The sequence below is a fragment of the Felis catus genome, chromosome E1, assembly GCF_018350175.1.
Source record: "Felis catus isolate Fca126 chromosome E1, F.catus_Fca126_mat1.0, whole genome shotgun sequence".
In the NCBI taxonomy this organism is placed as follows: Eukaryota; Metazoa; Chordata; class Mammalia; order Carnivora; family Felidae; genus Felis; species Felis catus.
The window spans coordinates 49,707,512-49,725,758 of NC_058381.1; the positions used below are offsets into that span (position 1 = coordinate 49,707,512).

General features: G+C 51.7%; 1 protein-coding gene across 1 annotated transcript in view; it reads left to right on the plus strand.

Annotated features, from left to right (window-relative positions):
- Positions 1-16,685: 16,685 nt before the first annotated feature.
- Positions 16,686-18,247, plus strand: part of GNA13 (G protein subunit alpha 13) — a 44,075-nt gene continuing 42,513 nt past the window's right edge. The window contains exon 1 of the mRNA XM_003997099.5: positions 16,686-17,136. Coding sequence (XP_003997148.1) covers positions 16,854-17,136 — 283 coding nt within the window. The 5' untranslated portion in view covers positions 16,686-16,853. The remainder of the gene's footprint in view (positions 17,137-18,247) is intronic.

An 18,247-nucleotide genomic window follows, 5' to 3' on the forward strand; every position in this document is an offset into this window, starting at 1 on the left:
TTCATTTCTGCGTCCTACTTCTCCCTGCGCCCACACCCAGTGGGTCCCACGGAGGCGGCTCTGCCTCCCTCCCCCTCCCTCGCCGCCCTCCCCCCCTCTCCCTCCTTTGCCTCCTTCTCCATCCCCAGTAACACCAGCCGGCCCCGCCCACCGTGGAAACACTAGCTCTGCCCTTTCGTCTCCCCTCTGTCTCTCTTTGGCGGGCAGGCAGCCCTTCTGGATTCAAAGCCAAGGCTGCTCTGCAGACATCAAACATTTAAAAAAAAAAAAATTTTTTTTTTTTTACATTTATTTATTTTGACAGACAGAGAGAGCATGAACAGGAGAGGGGCAGAGAGAGAAGGAGACACAGAATCCGAAGCAGGCTCCAGGCTCTGAGCTGTCGGCACAGAGCCCGACGCGGGGCTCGAACTCACGGACCGCGGGATCATGACCTGAGCCCAAGTCGGACGCTCAACCCACGGAGCCACCCAGGCGCCCCCCGCCAAACATTTTTTTTCCTCAAAAACCTTCTGTGACTCCCAGTTGGCTCCCAGAGAGGGACAGCAGCCCTCGCTGGCATTCCGAGGCTGCAGGGGACCCAATTTCCCAGCCGCTGCTGCTACCTACTCCCTGACACGCCCTAAGACCCTGTTCTGGGGTCAGTTCGGGTGACCTGCTTCTTCCCGGGTGCAAGCTGAACCTGCTTTGGGCCCTGGCCTCTCCCTCTGCCCGAACCTCCCCCTCCCACATCCTTTGCTGCAGCCCCAAACCCCAACTATTGCCCTTCTCCCTGCACCCCTGTCAGAGCCCCGTTTCCTTCCTCTTCTTCGGCCCTGGTTCCGTGCCTGCTTGTGACACTCACTGCTCCCGGGGACTCCATGTCCCCTCTGGACTCCAAGCATTCCCGGCAGGGTGGGGGGAGGGGGGAGTGTAGCCAGGGGCTCCAACAATCCCCTCACACCCCTCGCCCTGCCCCTGCATTGCACCCCCTCCATGACCCACCTCCCTCTCCCTCTCTGCTGCACCCCAGAAGCCCCCTCTTAAACAGACTCCCCTCTGTTCCTCTCCCTGGAGAAATCTGCCTGTCAGAGGAATCAGCAGCCCCCCCCCCCCCCCCCCCCCGCACAACCACCTCCCTAGCTTCCCCCCACCCCACCCCTCCCACGATGTTCCTATGTGAACGCAGGAGCCCAGCAGCTGCCCGCCTCCTCCCCTCCTCCCCTTTAAAGTGCTCTGATCACACATCCCGCTTGTATCAGCCTTCTTCACTACATGTTAGGACCTCGGAAGCAGGGAAACCGTCATGGTAATCTTTTTTTTTTTTTAATGTTTTTATTTATTTTTGAGAGAGACAGAGCATGAGCAGGGGAGGGGCAGAGAGAGAGGGAGACACAGAATCGGAAACAGGCTCCAGGCTCCGAGCCATCAGCCCAGAGCCTGACGCGGGGCTCGAACTCACGGACCGTGAGATCGTGACCTGGCCGAAGTCGGACGCTTAACCGACTGTGCCACCCAGGCGCCCCTGATGAAGGCGCTTTTAATGTCCCCAAGGCCCACGGCGGGAGCCAGGCGCCCTGGGATGGGCGGGAGACAAGCCTGGGGGAGCAAGGAACGTGGGTGGCCACAGGTCAAGTGCCCGCGTGAGTCCGTGTGCAAAAACGCGCTTCTCCGTGTAGTGACACCGTCTCGTGCGCTCGGGGTTCTGCTCTGGAAAAGCTTTGCCGTATTTACATGTGATAAGCGCCTCGATCCGTTGGCTGAAGGACGAGGGCTGAGCTAAGGGGGACCCGCACACTTTGCGGGCATTTATCGAGCACGTGTTATACGCACAGTGTGGCCGGGGAGTCAAAGGCAAAAGACACAGTCGCTAAGGTCTGTTCGTGTGGCGCAGCCGAGGCCCACGCCGAGCGGTGGAGACGGCATAGGAACGAATGATGAGGGACACCGGCTCCAGAGTCAGGATGGCCCACAGGCTCAGCCTCGGCACTGCCACATCCACGCTTCTGTCTGTCTCAGTTTCCTTAAATGGGGAACAGGAATGACACCAATCAAAGTGCCTACCCCCCCCCCACCCCCAGAGCCAATGCGGGGGCCCGGACGGAAGGTGTGTGAAGCCCTCGGCACGGTTCCTGGCGCCTTATCAGTGTTCATTGATATTACTATTATTGGCTGTACAATTAAATGAGCTATCCTATATAAAGTGCTAAGTAAGCAGTGCCTAGTACTTCTCAAGCTTTACTCAGTGACGTTAAGCGTTACTGTCAGTATCATTTTTGCTCTGGGCTTCCGCGTCAGTTATCTATTGCCGCGTAACAAATGACCCCCGGCTTTCACAGCCCGATGCAACTCCGCACGCTTATTTGGCATCGTTTCTACGGATCCGGAATTGGGCAGCCACTTAGGGCCACGTGGTTCTCGCTCAGAGCCTCTCAGGAGCCTGGAGACAAGGTGGCTCGCTCCTTGGTGCTGGCACTCGGCAGGAGGCCTCCGTTCTTCCCCACGTGGACCCCCGCGCTGGGCTGCCTAAGTGTCTTCGCGACGCGGTGGCTGGCTTCTCCTCTGGTGAGTGACCCAGGGGAGCGAGGCAAGAGCAGGGCCCAAGAGACGACGGTGAGTTTCATCGTGAAACTCTGCGCCACCATAACGTATGGGTCACGCAGGCCTGTTCATCTGGGAAAGGGGCTACCCAGGCGTGTGAATACCAGCAGAGACCCAGCGGGGGCCACGCTGGAGGCGGGGGACCACAAGTCCCGAGTCGTGTGGCAGAGGCATGAGTTCCGTAGGGGTTCAGATGAGAGGGAGGAAAACGAAGTGGTTGGGAAGGTTTGGAGTTTTTTTTTTTCCAGCTGGATCTCGACCGTTTCTTTTTTCTCCTATTCCTTCCTTCTGTTAGCACTTGGGAAGACAGGAGAGTAGGACTTTTACAGTTGGAAGGGCGAGAGGGAGACAGGAAGTAGGGACAAAAGTTTAAAAGGGGTGAGCAGGACCTCTCTGAGGGATATGGTATGGGAAAGACTGACAATCGAGAGTGGAAAAAAAAAAAAAGTCTAGAAACAGAGTCAAAGAGGCAGCTGGCCCCGCTAAGAAGAGCCCCAAAGCCAAGTAAATACGCTTAAACTCGCCGCGGTAGGAAGTAAACGTTTCGGGCGTAAGGCTTTGGCTAAGCACACTTTCAAAATGCCTGCAGGCTTGTTTGATGTGGGGCATCTGAGGCTGGGTGACAGGCTTTTGAAGGTGAAAAATATTCTCCTCTAAGGGACATTCACCTCAATGCGAGCGTGCACTGGTGAGGTCAAGGCAATACCAGGAAATGGACTTTAATAGCTTCCTGATATCAGAGTAGGAAGCTTCAAGTTGATAAGAAAGTTGGAATCAAGTATCCCAGTTGGACGAGTCTCGCCAAAGGAAGCGTTGGAGTGGAAGATAGTCTGTGTTTACACAGCACGCCGGCAACGTCTGCAGTATATACAAACTGTGCATCCTCAGGCCTGCTGAAGACAGACCCGCCTGACCTAGAAAAACCCACATCTGTTGCCCAGCCAGCCCCGGGAGGAAACGTCTGCCCAGACCCACCCTGTCAGGAGGCTCGGAGCTGCCTGGACACGTTGGGGGCTGGAGCTACATGACACTGTTGCCTCCTCGCCGGACAGTGCCGTGCTGGGACAGAGCCACGACAGTCGTTTAAGTATCCCCTTCATGTCCTAGATGGAACTATCTGTTCGGCCCTTCTGGTGATTCCTATCGACAACAGGCAGGACCCCATGACCACCCGAAGGCATGACTTTAGTCTGCTTCTCAAGACCACACTAAAACCTAACTTTTGTAGATCAGTGTGGGGTCCCCAAGTGATCCCAGTATGAGGCTGAGGGGTTGGCGGGCTCAGGGGCACATACACCGTGAGCTGAGAAGCAGGAGTCAGGCATTTCTGGAATCAGGTCAGCACCGGCTCTTGACCCTGCCCTGACAAGTGCACTTCACTGCTCGGAGCTTCGGTTTCCCCATCTGGGAAATGGGGAGAAGGCTCACAGGTAAGGAGCCCCTGGATAGCATGTGGCATCTAACAAGAGCCGGTAGACAATGAACACCACCGTAATGTCACTAGTAGTCCCCCATTCTTCCACGTATCCTAGTCCCCATCTGGATGTCATTGCGTAGCCCAGAAGGCACTCCTTTTCGTCCCCCCTTCTCTTCTTTCAAACTAAGCTTCCAGAGAGGCCCCATGCTGAGCTCCCTGGCTGGCTGAGACGGTCTTGGGCTGTGCTACCTTCGCTTAGCACAGTAATGGCTGGTTGACCAGTTGGCTCTGCCCACTGGAAGCGCCCTATAAATTCATTTGCCTTGTAGTCCCCCACATGTATCACAGTGCCTGGTCTAAGCAGGCACTCCCCACATATCCAGACAACGCAGAGTCGGGTGTGTTTCATCGTCCCCAGGCCACACCCCATCGTGTGCCAGCAGCCCAAGGAGGCTGGTGGTTGACCTGGACCATCGGCGTGTGGAGACAGGAGATTACAGTGACTTAGGCTACTTGGAGGATTAGGAGGGACCTAGGAGAGGGGACAAGCAGCTTCCTTTCCAGCAGCCCCCCGCCCCCCCCCCTTAGATCTAACAAAACCTGAACTCAGGGTAGAAGTAATGCTTTTCCCATAGAAGATATTAGGGGTACAAAAAAGTAGCTAGGGAATAGAAGGTTAGAACTTTTCCTCTGACTTCTGAGAAGTCTTTAACTCTGCTCCAGCCTATACCCACCACCCCAAGGAGTTCCCTAGAAGTAAGGAGTGTCTTTCACAATCTCAGGAACTCTGGGCAAAGTCCGGGGTGACCATGTGATTCAGAGGGTGGAGTGGGTGTTGTAAACTATACATTTGCTTCTTTTAAAAAAAAAAAATCCATAAAATACACAGTCTCCTGGGCCTGGGTTCGGCTGTTTGTCTTAGGGGAATCGCTTTCTGATAAGCACCAACATCCTGGCCCCTTGAGCCTTTCCACATCAAGCCGGTCCCCCAAGCATGCAGCCTCCCAGCCTCTCAGCCTCCCAGGCTCCCAGCCTCCCAGCCTCCCGCCATCCTGCCCCTTCCCTCACCCTCCTTCACTTTCTAAGTCCTGAGTCAGGCTTTGAAAAGTCTCTGGACCGTTCTCTTTGCTCTCACGCTAGCCAGATGCTATCACTGCACACCCGAACTATCGCAGGCACCTCCAAGCTGCTCTTGCTGGCTGCTGTCTCTCCCCTCTCTGTCCCCTCATGGGCACCAGATGGCTGGCCCTCAGGCAGCACACAGGTCACCTGCCCCCTGCTTGAAAATAGTCCAGTGGTTCCTCTTTAGCCACAGAATAAAATCATCACATCGTAACCCAGGATCGAAACCCCTCCCAGCCGGATTCTGCCATGCCTTTTCAACCTCCACGGGTCGGTCCTAATCAAACCGGCCCCCATGGTGTCCTGGGCACACACCAGGTGCATACTGAGCCTAAAGGGCACTTGAAATGTTGGGGCGCCTGGGTGGCTCAGTCGGTTAAGCCGCCGACTTCAGCTCAGGTCATGATCTCGCGGTCCGTGAGTTCGAGCCCCGTGTCGGGCTCTGTGCTGACAGCTCAGAGCCTGGAGCCTGTTTCAGATTCTGTGTCTCCCTCTCTCTGACCCTCCCCCGTTCATGCTCTGTCTCTCTCTGTCTCAAAAATAAATAAACGTTAAAAAAAAAATTAAAAAAAAAAAAAGAAATGTGGCTAATGACAGCAAGGAACTTCATTTTTTATTTCATTCTAATTAATTTAAGCTTAAAGACGGAGCTGTCTCTCTCTCTGGTTACTGGAAAATATCTAAGTGTGCTTGAAACACCTTGATTTTGTGCCTCTACCTTTCCAACTCTAAATTTTATGAAATCTAAATACAGACCAGGTACCTTTGAGGACAAGTCAGCATCTCAGCTGAAGTTGTCACGAATATAAAAGGCACACTGAGTTTTTAAGACTTTGTATGAAAGAAAGAAAAAAGAAAGAAAGAAAGAAAGAAAGAAAGAAAGAAAGAAAGAAAGAAAGAAAAGAAGAATGTAAGGTATTTCTTTAATAATCCTTATATCAATTACACATTGAAATGGTATTTAGGGTATACTGGGCTTAATAAACTATATGATTAAAATCAGTTTTACTTTTTTTCCCCCATTTTTCTAATGTGGTTACTAGAAAATTTTAAATTACATTATGTGCCTTGCATTATATTTCTAGGAGACAACCATGCTCTAGACTCTAGCTCCCTGAAGCAATGATCAATATACTTCATTTAAAAGTTAGCATAAGCAACTTTGCATGAAAAAAAAATCTTTATATTTGCTTTTTAAAAAAAATTTTTAGCGTTTATATGAGAGACAGAGAGAGACAGAGCATGAGCATGGGCGGGGCAGAGAGAGGGGGAGACACAGAATTCGAAGCAGGCTCCGGGCTCCGAGCTGTCAGCACAGAGCCTGGCGAGGGGCTTGAACTCACAAACCGCGAGATCTTGACCTGAGCTGAAGTTGGATGCTTAACCCACTGAGCCGCCCAGGCACCCCAATATTTACTTTTTAAAAAAACTTTATATACTTATTTTGAGGGAGAGGGAGAGCCAGCTGGGGAGGGACAGAGAGAGAGAGAGAGAGGGAGAGAGAGAATCCCAAGCAGGCTCTGTACTGTCAGCACAGAGCCCAACGTGGGGCTCAATCTCACAAACCATGAGATAGATCATGGCCTGAGCCAAAACCGAGAGTCTGACACTTAGCTGACTGAGCCACTCGGGTGCCCCCCAAAATCTTTGTATTTTTATAACAAAATCATTTTAATAGCTTTTTAACCCCCAGTGCCTAGAGCAAATGCTATTATGATCAAACAGCTCTTTGGAGGGAGACACTTTGCTATGTGCTTTACGTATGTCATGACAATTCATCCTCCCAGCAACCCAGGGAGGTGTGGGCATAATTGACTCCATTTCTCAGATAAGGAAAACGGGGCTCAAAAAGTTTAGGTGGCTTATGCCAGGATACTGATGAGAGATACAAGACAGAGAGCAGAGTTGGGATTTGAACCCACATCTGCCCAATTCTCGCTGATGTCCTTTGTGAGCCCAGCTCATACCTGATGGACATGGGCACCTACTCGTTGTTTGCTGTTGAGAAGGACGACCCAAGTTCTAGTTTTCGTGGCCCACACAAACTCCACTGTCCTGTTTGCCCCACCGTGAGCAGGTTCCTTGATTGACTGATGTCCATCATGTGATGGTGTGCCCTAATCACCCCACCCCACGCAAGCCCATCAGCTACTTCAAGTCGCTCAATAACCCATATTGTGACCTTATCCAGCCATTCCAAGTTAGCACAGTGTATAGCAAGTTCTGCCAAGTGGGGCTGAGCCAAAAGTGTTCTCTCTACTCCTTGTCTAGATCCCTCCAATCCTGGAGGGCTGCAAATCCAGCTGGCCACGCTCAGAAAGGCAGGAAAGCAACTTGGAAGTAGGCAGGTGGCTGTCTCCTCATTTAAATTAATTACATACATTTAGCGAGCCGTTACGATATGACACGCTAGATGCCGAAAGACACAAAATAAGTTAGCTGTGTCCCTTGCCTCAAAGGGCCCACATTCTTGAGTGGCAGGTGAGGGAAGACAATTACAGCCAACGTGACCTGTGTTGTGATGGGCGATGTGAGGATCTGTAGGACCGCGGGGGGGCCGGGTACTGTCTCCCGCCAATCTGGGGAGGGAGACACAGGAAGGAAGGGCTGGGAAAAGAAAGAAAGAAGGGAGAGGGCAGATGGAGGGCGGGCAGGGTAGGAGGGGAAGCCTAAAGAAAAGGAGGTGGGGGAAGAAGGATGGGAGACGGGGGAGACAGTTTGGAAACCAAAAAGAGGAAAACTTTGGGTGTTTGTCACCGCTGCGGGCCAAACTAGACAAATGGCTGGCATGAAATTTACCAGGGCGGTAATTTGTCAAGAGAAACACCTCCCTAAGAAAATGCTATTATCCCATGAGAGGATTACCCTGGGGTGGGGGGTGGGGGGGGCGGTTGGACAGAAGGCTTTTCAGAAACACCCCCTAGCTGGCTATCGAGAAAGTGCCCACCATTACTCTTTGCTCCCTTATTTATGCAGGTTAAATCAGAATAGGGCCATGGAGGAGCAAATCTGGGGGGGACCCAAGACATAAATGGAGGTCTACAGTTCGTTCAGATTTTCCCTCGGAGCCCATTGTGTCTTCCCCTGTGAGTCTATTGGGTCAAGTATGTTGGTCCCAGGGGAAGTTAAATTGCCCCCAACCCCAGCTCCTTAATTGTAACACATTAGTGGAGACACTGTGTGGTGCTTAGGGAGAAAACCGCCCAAGGCAATCTTTCTAAATCTGAGCACCTACCCACCCCCCACCCCCCAGGCCCTCTGAAATGCACGGAGTTCCTAAATTACTTGGGATGGGGTTGCCTTAAGGGCATCAGGCCCTGCCTGGGGCAGTGCCGCAAGTTCCCTTCCTTCCTGGGGGTAACTGTGCTTTCCCTGAGGCCCTTTAGCAGGAGTCCCAGGTGAAGGAACAAACTGAGGATTGATCTGAAAGCACACTCGTTATGTATCTGCTATTCTATAAAGCACTCGTTGACTTCTTGCCCAAGGTGGCCTTGGAAAGGGCAGTGATGAGCCAGAAATTTAGCAGGCTTCTACCAGAGGGGCACAAAAGTCCCCAACCAAGGACTGGCTCATAAAGGACTTCAGTGCAGTATGTCAGCCATTTTCTCCATTGGGATACGCTTTCAAGAGCCCGGGAAGATGAACGTTTCTGAGGTTTAGTTTAGGCCCCATGTCTGTAAAATGGGGCAATTTAGATACGATCTCATTATATCCTCCCAGATAGTACCGCCCTGAGCTCCAGACAAGAGAAGTCCCCACCTCCACCTGTGCTTAGAGGGTCCCGGTTTGGCTCTCTCCTGGTGCTGTCCCTATTTGTAGGGCAAGACAAAGGGACCTGCCCAGAGCCTGTGCCTCTCCCAGACAAAAAGCCAGGGAACTAGAATCCCTAAGTACCTTATCCAAGCAGACCAAGCCTGTGTCCCTGAGAGTGGGTCTGTCCTAAGGGGCGACTACACCACTGGTGTGCCCACCTTGAGGCCCAAGGGCTGTCCAAGAGGTGTCTACCGATGGGGGTGTGACCAGAGCATGGGCTTGTGATCAGAGGTATCCACATTCACGATCATGGGGCTTCCCTCGTCATCCATGACCCTCGTGACATAGACACCAGTTCATCGACTGGTCAAGTAAATACTTTGACAGCAGGGAAACATGGTGACATTGACTAAAAGCCTGCTCTGTCATTTTATATAACTCTCCCCCCTTATATAACACTAACATGATTATACCCACTTTGCAGATTGGAAAACAAAGCCCATGCTCTTAGTTCACTGTGCCAACATCTCCACTTGAACCTCTGCTCTCTGCGCGGATCCCTTATACTCTCATTATTGATGGAAAGTAATAAACTCGTCCCCTCTTGAGAGTTCAAATTTGGGTGACAACCCCTAATATACATGCATTTTCTCATTGTTGTGTTAAATTCTTTTGATGAGAAAGAGATCCGCTGGGGGACACATCAGCCGCTATGAATGAACCTGAGCAGAGGAGATACCTTTACACTCAGAAGGAAGAGCTCGGGAAATATCAGGAGCCCGTTCTGACCAGGACAATATTGCTAAACTTTCTTTTTTTTTTTTTTTAATTTTTTTTTTCAACGTTTATTTTTGGGACAGAGAGAGACAGAGCATGAACGGGGGAGGGGCAGAGAGAGAGGGAGACACAGAATCGGAAACAGGCTCCAGGCTCCGAGCCATCAGCCCAGAGCCTGATGCGGGGCTCGAACTCCCGGACCGCGAGATCGTGACCTGGCTGAAGTCGGACGCTTAACCGACTGCGCCACCCAGGCGCCCCTATATTGCTAAACTTTCAAAGCGATGTTAAAGAAGTTTGGTTGCTGCTTCCTCCGAGAGTCTACAACTGAACCTCTCATTTATGGACAGAAATGGAGTGGATTTATCTTGTAATTTAATCCTCAAGACAAATCTTTATGTTCAAACACTCCCATTTTACAGATATGAAGGGCAAGGCTCGAACACGTTGAGTTCTTCCCAAGTTCCTGCACCCACACTCTATTCGCTGCAAAATGACGAGCAAACCATCTGATACGATTTGTGTGGTTTGGATGGAAACGCAGATGACCCGCCTACCGAAGAGACTTTTTCTTCTTCCGGTTCTGTTTATTGGCAAAGACGGGAAACCATCGTTAAGTACAGAATGACTGGAGACAACAGCTTGACAAGGCGAGCGGTTTCCCTTTGCTTTTACGTCTGCCTCTCACCTTCCAGGCAGGCCTGGCATAACCCTCCCACAGCCAGGAGAAAGCTAATTCCTAAAGCAAGAGACAGGGACCTTGATGACTGTGTTTCAGCTTTTCTAGACCCTTCCAGGCTAGGACTCTGACTCAGCAGTTGGCTGCCTTTCCCAGAATCCAACCATAAGCTAGTCCAGCTTTTCCTTAGCAGCTGACCCGGGAGTTTGGAGACAGACGTGCTGATGACATTATGGGCTCCGTGAGCCAGGCGGCTGCATGCAGACAAAGGCTACACGGACTTATTTCTCAGTGCCCCTGTGTGTGAGCCCTTACTGCTTGATGGTCAACTCGACCGACTGACCCACCCTAGCGTTTATACTGAGGCCCAGGCGAGGTCTACAGGCTGCGATGTGTGATGCGACCTGGCTAGCCAGCTGGCCAGGAGTGTGGTTCCTGGAAGCAACAGGCCCGAGCCTGTAATCCAGCGTTCTGAGTGAAAGAAAACTTCTTCGGCCGGATTGGGAGCAGAGGATTTTAAGACGCAGGAATCAATTGAGGCTTCACAGCCTGAAACTTCCCTAGAGAAACAGAAGTTAATGTGCAAGAGCCCTTACCTGTTTCTGGCAACGGGCAGCCCCTTTACAGGCAATAAAATATAAAGATGATCCATCATCTTTAAAAAGCTCTGAGGGGTGGGGTGCCTGGGCGGCTCAGTCGGTTGAGGCCCCGGTCATGATCTCGCAGTTCACTTGTTCGAGCCCCGTATCGGGCTCAGAGCCTGGGGCCTGCTTCGGATTCTGGGTCTCTCTCTCTCTCTCTCTCTCTCAGCCCCTCCCCTGCTCTCACACACACACACACACACACACACACACACACACACACTCTCTCTCTCTCTCTCTCTCAAAATAAATAAAACATTAAAAAAATTAAAAATAAAAAGCTCTGAGGGAAAATAAAGGGGAGGGACTGAGCGAGATGTTTTGAGTTTCTCAGAAAGGATCTCAGATTTACGGACAAAGCTTTTTGTTCGTGTCATATAAATAGACTGCCCGTAAATGAATCCGATGCTTTATGCAAGGTGTAAGGGCTTAGACGGGTGCCGGCATGTGTCTTTAAGACGGCACAGGCTTCTGAGTTCAGATAAGCCGAGTGAGGTCACAGCTGGTCCACAGCAACTCATGGATCTTTCTCGGAGGCTGAGAAAAGTACAGCCAGTAATTAAAGTCATGTTTTCCATTAATAACAACAACAACAAAAAACCCCACCAGCAACACAACTCTGCATGCCTAGTTTCATACAAAACTTTCCACGTGAGAGGCAAATTTCATTGCCAAAAAAAAAAAAAAAAAAGGTGCCTTCTCATCTCTAACTCACGTTAAGGGAACGTCTGGGGTTTACGCATCATGTAAATATTGCCATAAGCTTGGCTCCTCTTTTCTCATTTCTACATCAGCCACCTGGAACATTTTACAAACTAGAGGCTGGGTTCAACGTATGGAACATCTTACCAGAATCAGCCTAAGAGCTGGTGAACTTCCCGATGACAGCCAGCTGCACAGGGGCTGGAAAAACAGACCCGCCAACCACCAAAAACTACGGGACTCTGTGGTGCCTCCTGGTTACAAGCACAGTTAGCTGCTTAAGTTTGAGCTTCATCCAGCTGGACATTCGGGGCACAAATGCAACTTTGCATATCAGAAAGAGCACCGGATGTAGAGTCCAAAGGTGGGGGGGGGGGGCGGTGGTCCTCGTTCTGGATCTGTAAGTGGCCAGGCTGGATGAGGCTTCCGTTGTGTCACCTCGAACCTTTTCTTCCCCATCAGCTACTCAGGGTGAGACAGGAGGGGAGCAGGTCGACACTGGGTGTTCCTAGTCCGGCTCTTGTGAGCAGAGGAGAGAATGAGAACAAGTAGGTCAAAGTGCTTCGGGGCCTTGAAAACATTACACACGTGGCAGGGATTGGTGTCGCGGGAGGGCTAGGGAATCCCCTTCCCTTTCTAGGACCGGAAACGAAGATCCGAAAAATCCATGCCTGTGTTTACGTGGAAGAAAGGATTAGAACCCACCTATTGGATATCACTGATGAGGCAAAAGAAGACTTGTGTAGCAAGGTTGCCGGCTGTGTTGTTACCCTTATTAGAAAATTAACTGCAGGTTTGACCATCAAGTAATGTGGCTGATTTTTAAATAAACATACCTAAGCGGGCGTTGTCCTATCCTGAGTGGTGAGTAGTCACCTGGGCAGGGGAAACACTTATTTAAATTAGATTTCTCATCATTTGGAAAAGAAAAAAAGAAAAAAAAGTAACTCCTCTTTTGGAATTGTTCCTAGAACCTCTGGCATATTCTCTGGAATGTGCATGTCTGAGGGTGACAAATTTTTGTCCTTTCTGGATAATACTGATTTTTGTAAATAGCCCAAAGTTATTTGGCACGAAGGGTAGGTAAATGAGCTAAGCCATACCATTTTTTTTTTCACTGCAAAAAAGCTGTGACTGTAAGATAGGAGGCCTATCTTCCAATTCCAACAAAAGAGTTACAAGTAATTGATTTCAAGCATCGCCAGTATTACTGGAAAGGGCCCGTGTCCTTCCTGAAGTGACTGCGTCACAGACGAAGAGCTATTTGGAAATGGATTTCTACATTTTTAGTCACAGCTTCACTGTTTATCTCACAAGACTGTTTGCCGCCAGACCTTGGGTTTCCAGAAAGAATAGAGCATGGCAACTAATCAACCATTTTATCACAGCTCCTCTGGGGCATCAGAATCCTTCGTTTGCATGTGGCTAGCAGCAATATGCTTCCAAGGAATTCACATCTGGGGCCTCTGGAAATCTAGCACCTAGCAGATTCAGTTCTAACCAAGGACTCTGTACTCCCTTAGCCAGTTTGGATTTTCTTTTTTTAGTTACGGAACAATCTATCTGGAAACTAAAATAGCATTAATACCGTTACAATGTAACCCGAAGCAACTGCTAGAATGGATTTGCTTCTGGTGCAAACATATACCTTAGGTTGTTATTTTAAAACGAACACAATCACACGATCATTCATTGAACCTGGGACACTGTGGGTACCTCAGTGTTAAATGATGCCTTTTCTTTTACGGAAAATATTATTTTCCCCACTTCATTTTTTTTTTTTTAATTGTGATAAAATTCACATAACATCAAATACATCATTTGACTAAAGTATACATTTCAGGGCATTTAGTACATTCACAACGTTCTGCAACTGTCACCAATATGCAGTTCCTAAACATTTTCTTCTTTTTTTTTTTTTTTAATGTTTATTTATTTTTGAGAGAGAGAGAACGAATGGGGGAGGGATAGAGAGAGAGAGGGAGACACAGGATCCGAAGCAGGCTCCAGGCTCTGAGCTGTCAGCACAGAGCCGGATGCAGGACTCAAACCCATGAACCGTGAGATCATGACCTGAGATGAGTCGGATGCTTAACCGACAGACACCCAGGCGCCCCTAGTTCCTAAACATTTTCATCACCCCAAAGGAAACCCTGAACCCATAAACAGTCACTCCCCATTCTTCCCTCCTCCTAGCCCCCGGCAACTATTAACCTGCTGTTTCTGTGGCTTTGTCTATTCTGGACTTTTCATATAAATGGAACCTCACAATATGCAGCCTTTTGTGACTGGCTTCTTCCACTTAGCATAATGTTTTCAGGGTTCATCTATATTGTAGTAGCATGTATCGGTCAGTATTTCATTCCCTTTTATGGGTGAATAATTCCATTTTATGGATATACCACATTTTTGTTTATCCACTCATCTATTTTTTTTAAATTTTTAAAAATGTTTATTTATTTTTGAGAGAGAGAGAGAGAGCATGAATGGGGAAGGGGCAGAGAGAGCAGGAGACACAGAATCCAAAGCAGGCTCCAGCCTCTGAGCTGTCCGCACAGAGCCCGATGCGGGGCTCGAACCCATGAGCCGAGCGATCATGACCTGAGCTGAAGTCGGACACTCAATCGACTGAGCCACCCAGGCCCTCCTATCCACTCATCTATTGATGGATATAAGGCGGGTTTTCTTCTTTTAGCTCTTCTGAACAGTGCTCTGTCATGAACACAGGTGCACAATTTTTTGTTTGAATACCTGTTCTCAATTATTTTTGACCTATAAGTAGAATTGCTAGTTCATACGTCAGTTCTGTGTTTAACTTTCTGAGGAACCACCAAACCTCTAACTCATTTTTACATATAATTTCAAGGTGGCTTGATTATTAAATAGAAGCAGTTGGACCGCTATCGGCAAACCTCAGGCTAGGCCCAACGATGTCTCTCAGAAACACTGACCAGAGCCAGTTAGACTCGATCTGAGCCAACCAAGGGTTACAGGCAGGGCTTTGAATAGCTTTCTCTGCTGCTCTGCATGTCACAACACGAACCGGCTGGGCAGGAATACCTTCCTGACTCCTAGACACCCTCGCTTCTCCATTATGCTGCACACACTTTTGGAAAAAGAAAAGCAACATGTTAACCACCTAACTTCCAGGCTTCCCTCCTGTTTTTGCAAATGAGTTCAGATCAGCATCTGGAGTCCGCAGAGACATGGTGCGTGGGGGCCACACCTGCTCCCCTGTCGTGGGCAGAGGTCAGCTGCTTCATGGTTGGAGAACAGTGCCTCCTGAACACTATTGAGACTAGAGAGATTTTTCCATCCAGGGTAGACTTCTACCGTACATTTTGCCGGAAGGCACCGCCCGGTGATTCTGACTCTATCAATCCATACATTCTGGAGGTGAACCTATCCTGCTTTGTAGATTGTCCACCCTGCGGGCTTGGCCAGGACAACAGGACATAGTCCTACTATAGCCATGTTTACTGAAGCCTATTTACTGACTCATGAGGCTTCTCGGCCATGAAGCCAACTGGACAGCAAACTGATTGGCACTGATTTTCTTTTTAATTTTTTTTTTTAACGTTTATTTATCTTTGGGACAGAGAGAGACAGAGCATGAACGGGGGAGGGGCAGAGAGAGAGGGAGACGCAGAATCGGAAACAGGCTCCAGGCTCCGAGCCATCAGCCCAGAGCCTGACGCGGGGCTCGAACCCACGGACTTGGAGATCGTGACCTGGCTGAAGTCGGATGCTTAACCGACTGCGCCACCCAGGCGCCCCACTGATTTTCTAAATTTAAACCTGCCCTGTGCCTCTCGGAGTGCTGACCTCTTAACCACAACTGCCTAACACAAGGGTGGCTTCTGAGACACAGGGCCCCAAATCAAGGAACGTTACCTTTGCACTGCCCAGAACAGAGACCGACCAAAACGGCTGTTTCCACTTGAAACTAAACACTGAGAATAAAGAAGCTGGCTTCCGGGGTCCCGTCTGCACAGTCTCTCTGCCACCCCAGCTGATACTTGTCGTTCGTCCCCTGGCAGCCCTTTCAGGTGTCCGGGCCTGAATCTGCTGTTAGGACACAAAAAAGTCCCTTGGCTGGTCATATCCTCTGTAATCTGGCAGGAAACCTAACATTTGCTAGCTCCAGTCCTAGGTCAAACAGACAGCTTATCTGCTTCCTTGTAGGGAAGAGTCGGCTTCACTGTGTCCGGTTTAGGGGGATTTTCACCATGACCTCACCCTCCTGCAGCTACCATCCACTGACTTCGGTGCGGCACGAATGAGGCATTAGCAACCCCTCCTCGCGCATCTCAGATTAACATCAACTCCAGTATCTTCTCTTTTGCGGGGCCTGAGAATGCCAAAAAGAGTTGGGGGCGTGGGGAGGGTGGCTGATGATGTGTGGGTATCATTCCGGGCTTGGGAGAGCAGGATGTCAAAGAAACCACCTCAAGAAAAGGCCCTAAAACCTTCCAGACTCGCGCCTGCTGCCTGAATAGCACCCCAGCCAGGGGCCTCGAAATTAGGCGCGCGAATCTTGACAGCAGGCGGCGGGAACGTAACCCAGCAGTGAGAGCCGTAGGAGAGCCCCAAAGGGCAGGGTCTGGGACCCGGTCTCCGGCCTCCGGCCTCCTGCCTCCGGGCTCGGGCTCGGGGAAGCGGCCCTCCTGCCAGTCATCGGGCGCAGCTAATTAAAAGGAAACAGAAAGTCGGGTTCCAAGCGCGCGCCCCGGCTGGCCGGAGACCACGTGACCATTCCCAGCCCCACCCCAACCCCCGCGCGCGCCGAGCGGCGGCCGCGGGCACCGGGGCTAGAGCTTGACTCGCCGGCCCACGGCGGGAGGCGGCGGGTTGGAGTGGGGTTGGTGGGAAGAGGCCTCGGCGTGCGTGCGTGCGTGCGTGCGTGCGCGCCCCCGGGAGGCGGCGGGCGCGCGCACGCCCGGGGGCCACCGCCCCTCCTGGCCCCGCCCTCTTCCCCTCCCTCCCTCCCTCCCCGGCTCCTCCGGCCCGCCCTGCCCGGCCCGCCCTGCGAGTCACCTCTCTGGTTCCCTCCCTCCCCGGGCGCGCTCGGGCCGCCGCAGCGCTCCCCGCCCTCGAGCCTCGTAGCAGGAGCCGCCCGCCGCCCGAGGAGGAGGTGGAGGGAGCCGGAGGGGCCCGCCGAGGCGGCGGCGGCGGCGGCAAGATGGCGGACTTCCTGCCGTCGCGGTCCGTGCTGTCCGTGTGCTTCCCCGGCTGCGTGCTCACGAGCGGCGAGGCCGAGCAGCAGCGCAAGTCCAAGGAGATCGACAAATGCCTGTCCCGGGAGAAGACCTACGTGAAGCGGCTCGTGAAGATCCTGCTGCTGGGCGCGGGCGAGAGCGGCAAGTCCACCTTCCTGAAGCAGATGCGGATCATCCACGGGCAGGACTTCGACCAGCGCGCGCGCGAGGAGTTCCGCCCCACCATCTACAGCAACGTGATTAAAGGTGCAGAGCGGGGGTCGCCGCGGGGATCGCGGGCCCGGGCCGGCGCGGGGGTGGGGGGGCGGAGGCGGCCGGCGCGGGGCCGGGCACCGCCCTCGTTCGCTCCTTCCCGGGCAGAGGACCCGGCCCGGCGGGCGGGCGGGCGGGCGGGCGGGAAGGGGGCGCGCCCACCCTGGGCGGCGGTCCTGCCTGCCCGGGGTGCCCTCGACCCGCCAGGGGAGAGGATGCCCGGGGGCGCCCCGCTTTCCCCCTTGCCGTTCGAGTGCAGGTCCTCTGCACCCCCGCCTCGCCGCTGGCCTCGCCTCCGAGAGGGAAGTGCCTCGAGGTGCGGGGTGACCGCTCCCGTCTTCCACCGGAGGAGGCCAGAAGACCCGAGGGCCAGCCCCAGACCTACACTCCCCCATCCCCCGCCCCGGCGCTGCCTGCCCAACCTCGCCGCCCGGGGTGGGTGACCCGAGTCACATGGGGTCGGGGCTGCTCCCAATTCCCTGCTTCCTTGGCTGCCTCCTAAGCAAGGGAGTTCTGGAACCGTCTCAGTAAGGAAACTTTTGCCTGAGACTTGTCAAGGGCGAAGGGTGACAGTTGGTGGGCCCTTTGGGGCAAAGATACGAAACTTCAGGGAGTCCTGTGTACTGTGCTGGCATCAGGAAAGAGTAAACCCATGCAGTTAGTCTGAAAAAATTAGCATCAGTGGTTTTTCGCCCCATTGTCACGGCGGGGCAGGATGTTTTGCCTGTAATCAGTATGCAACACGTCCCACTCTCCTTTTTGCTTAATAAGTGGGGGCAGGAGAGGGGGGGTTCCACCTCTTGCTGTCCTGTTTAAATAAAACTGTGCGTTGGTATGAAGAATCTTTGGCCTAAAAAGTGATGCAAAGCCTGTGCAGGTTGAGTCAGTGAATCACTGTCGTCTTGGATCATAGACTCTGCTTCTGTTTGACAGCATTTTTGAAACTGAACTTTGCTCTTAAGTGAATTTTATTTCTGCGCTTTCGGAGAATTGGAGAAGGTGATTCTTATTTCAGCGACAATTCTATTCCTTATTCTTAGTATCGAATATTTTCTACTTTTTATGAAAGGCATTTTGGCAGATTTGAGATACAGGGCCTGGTGGT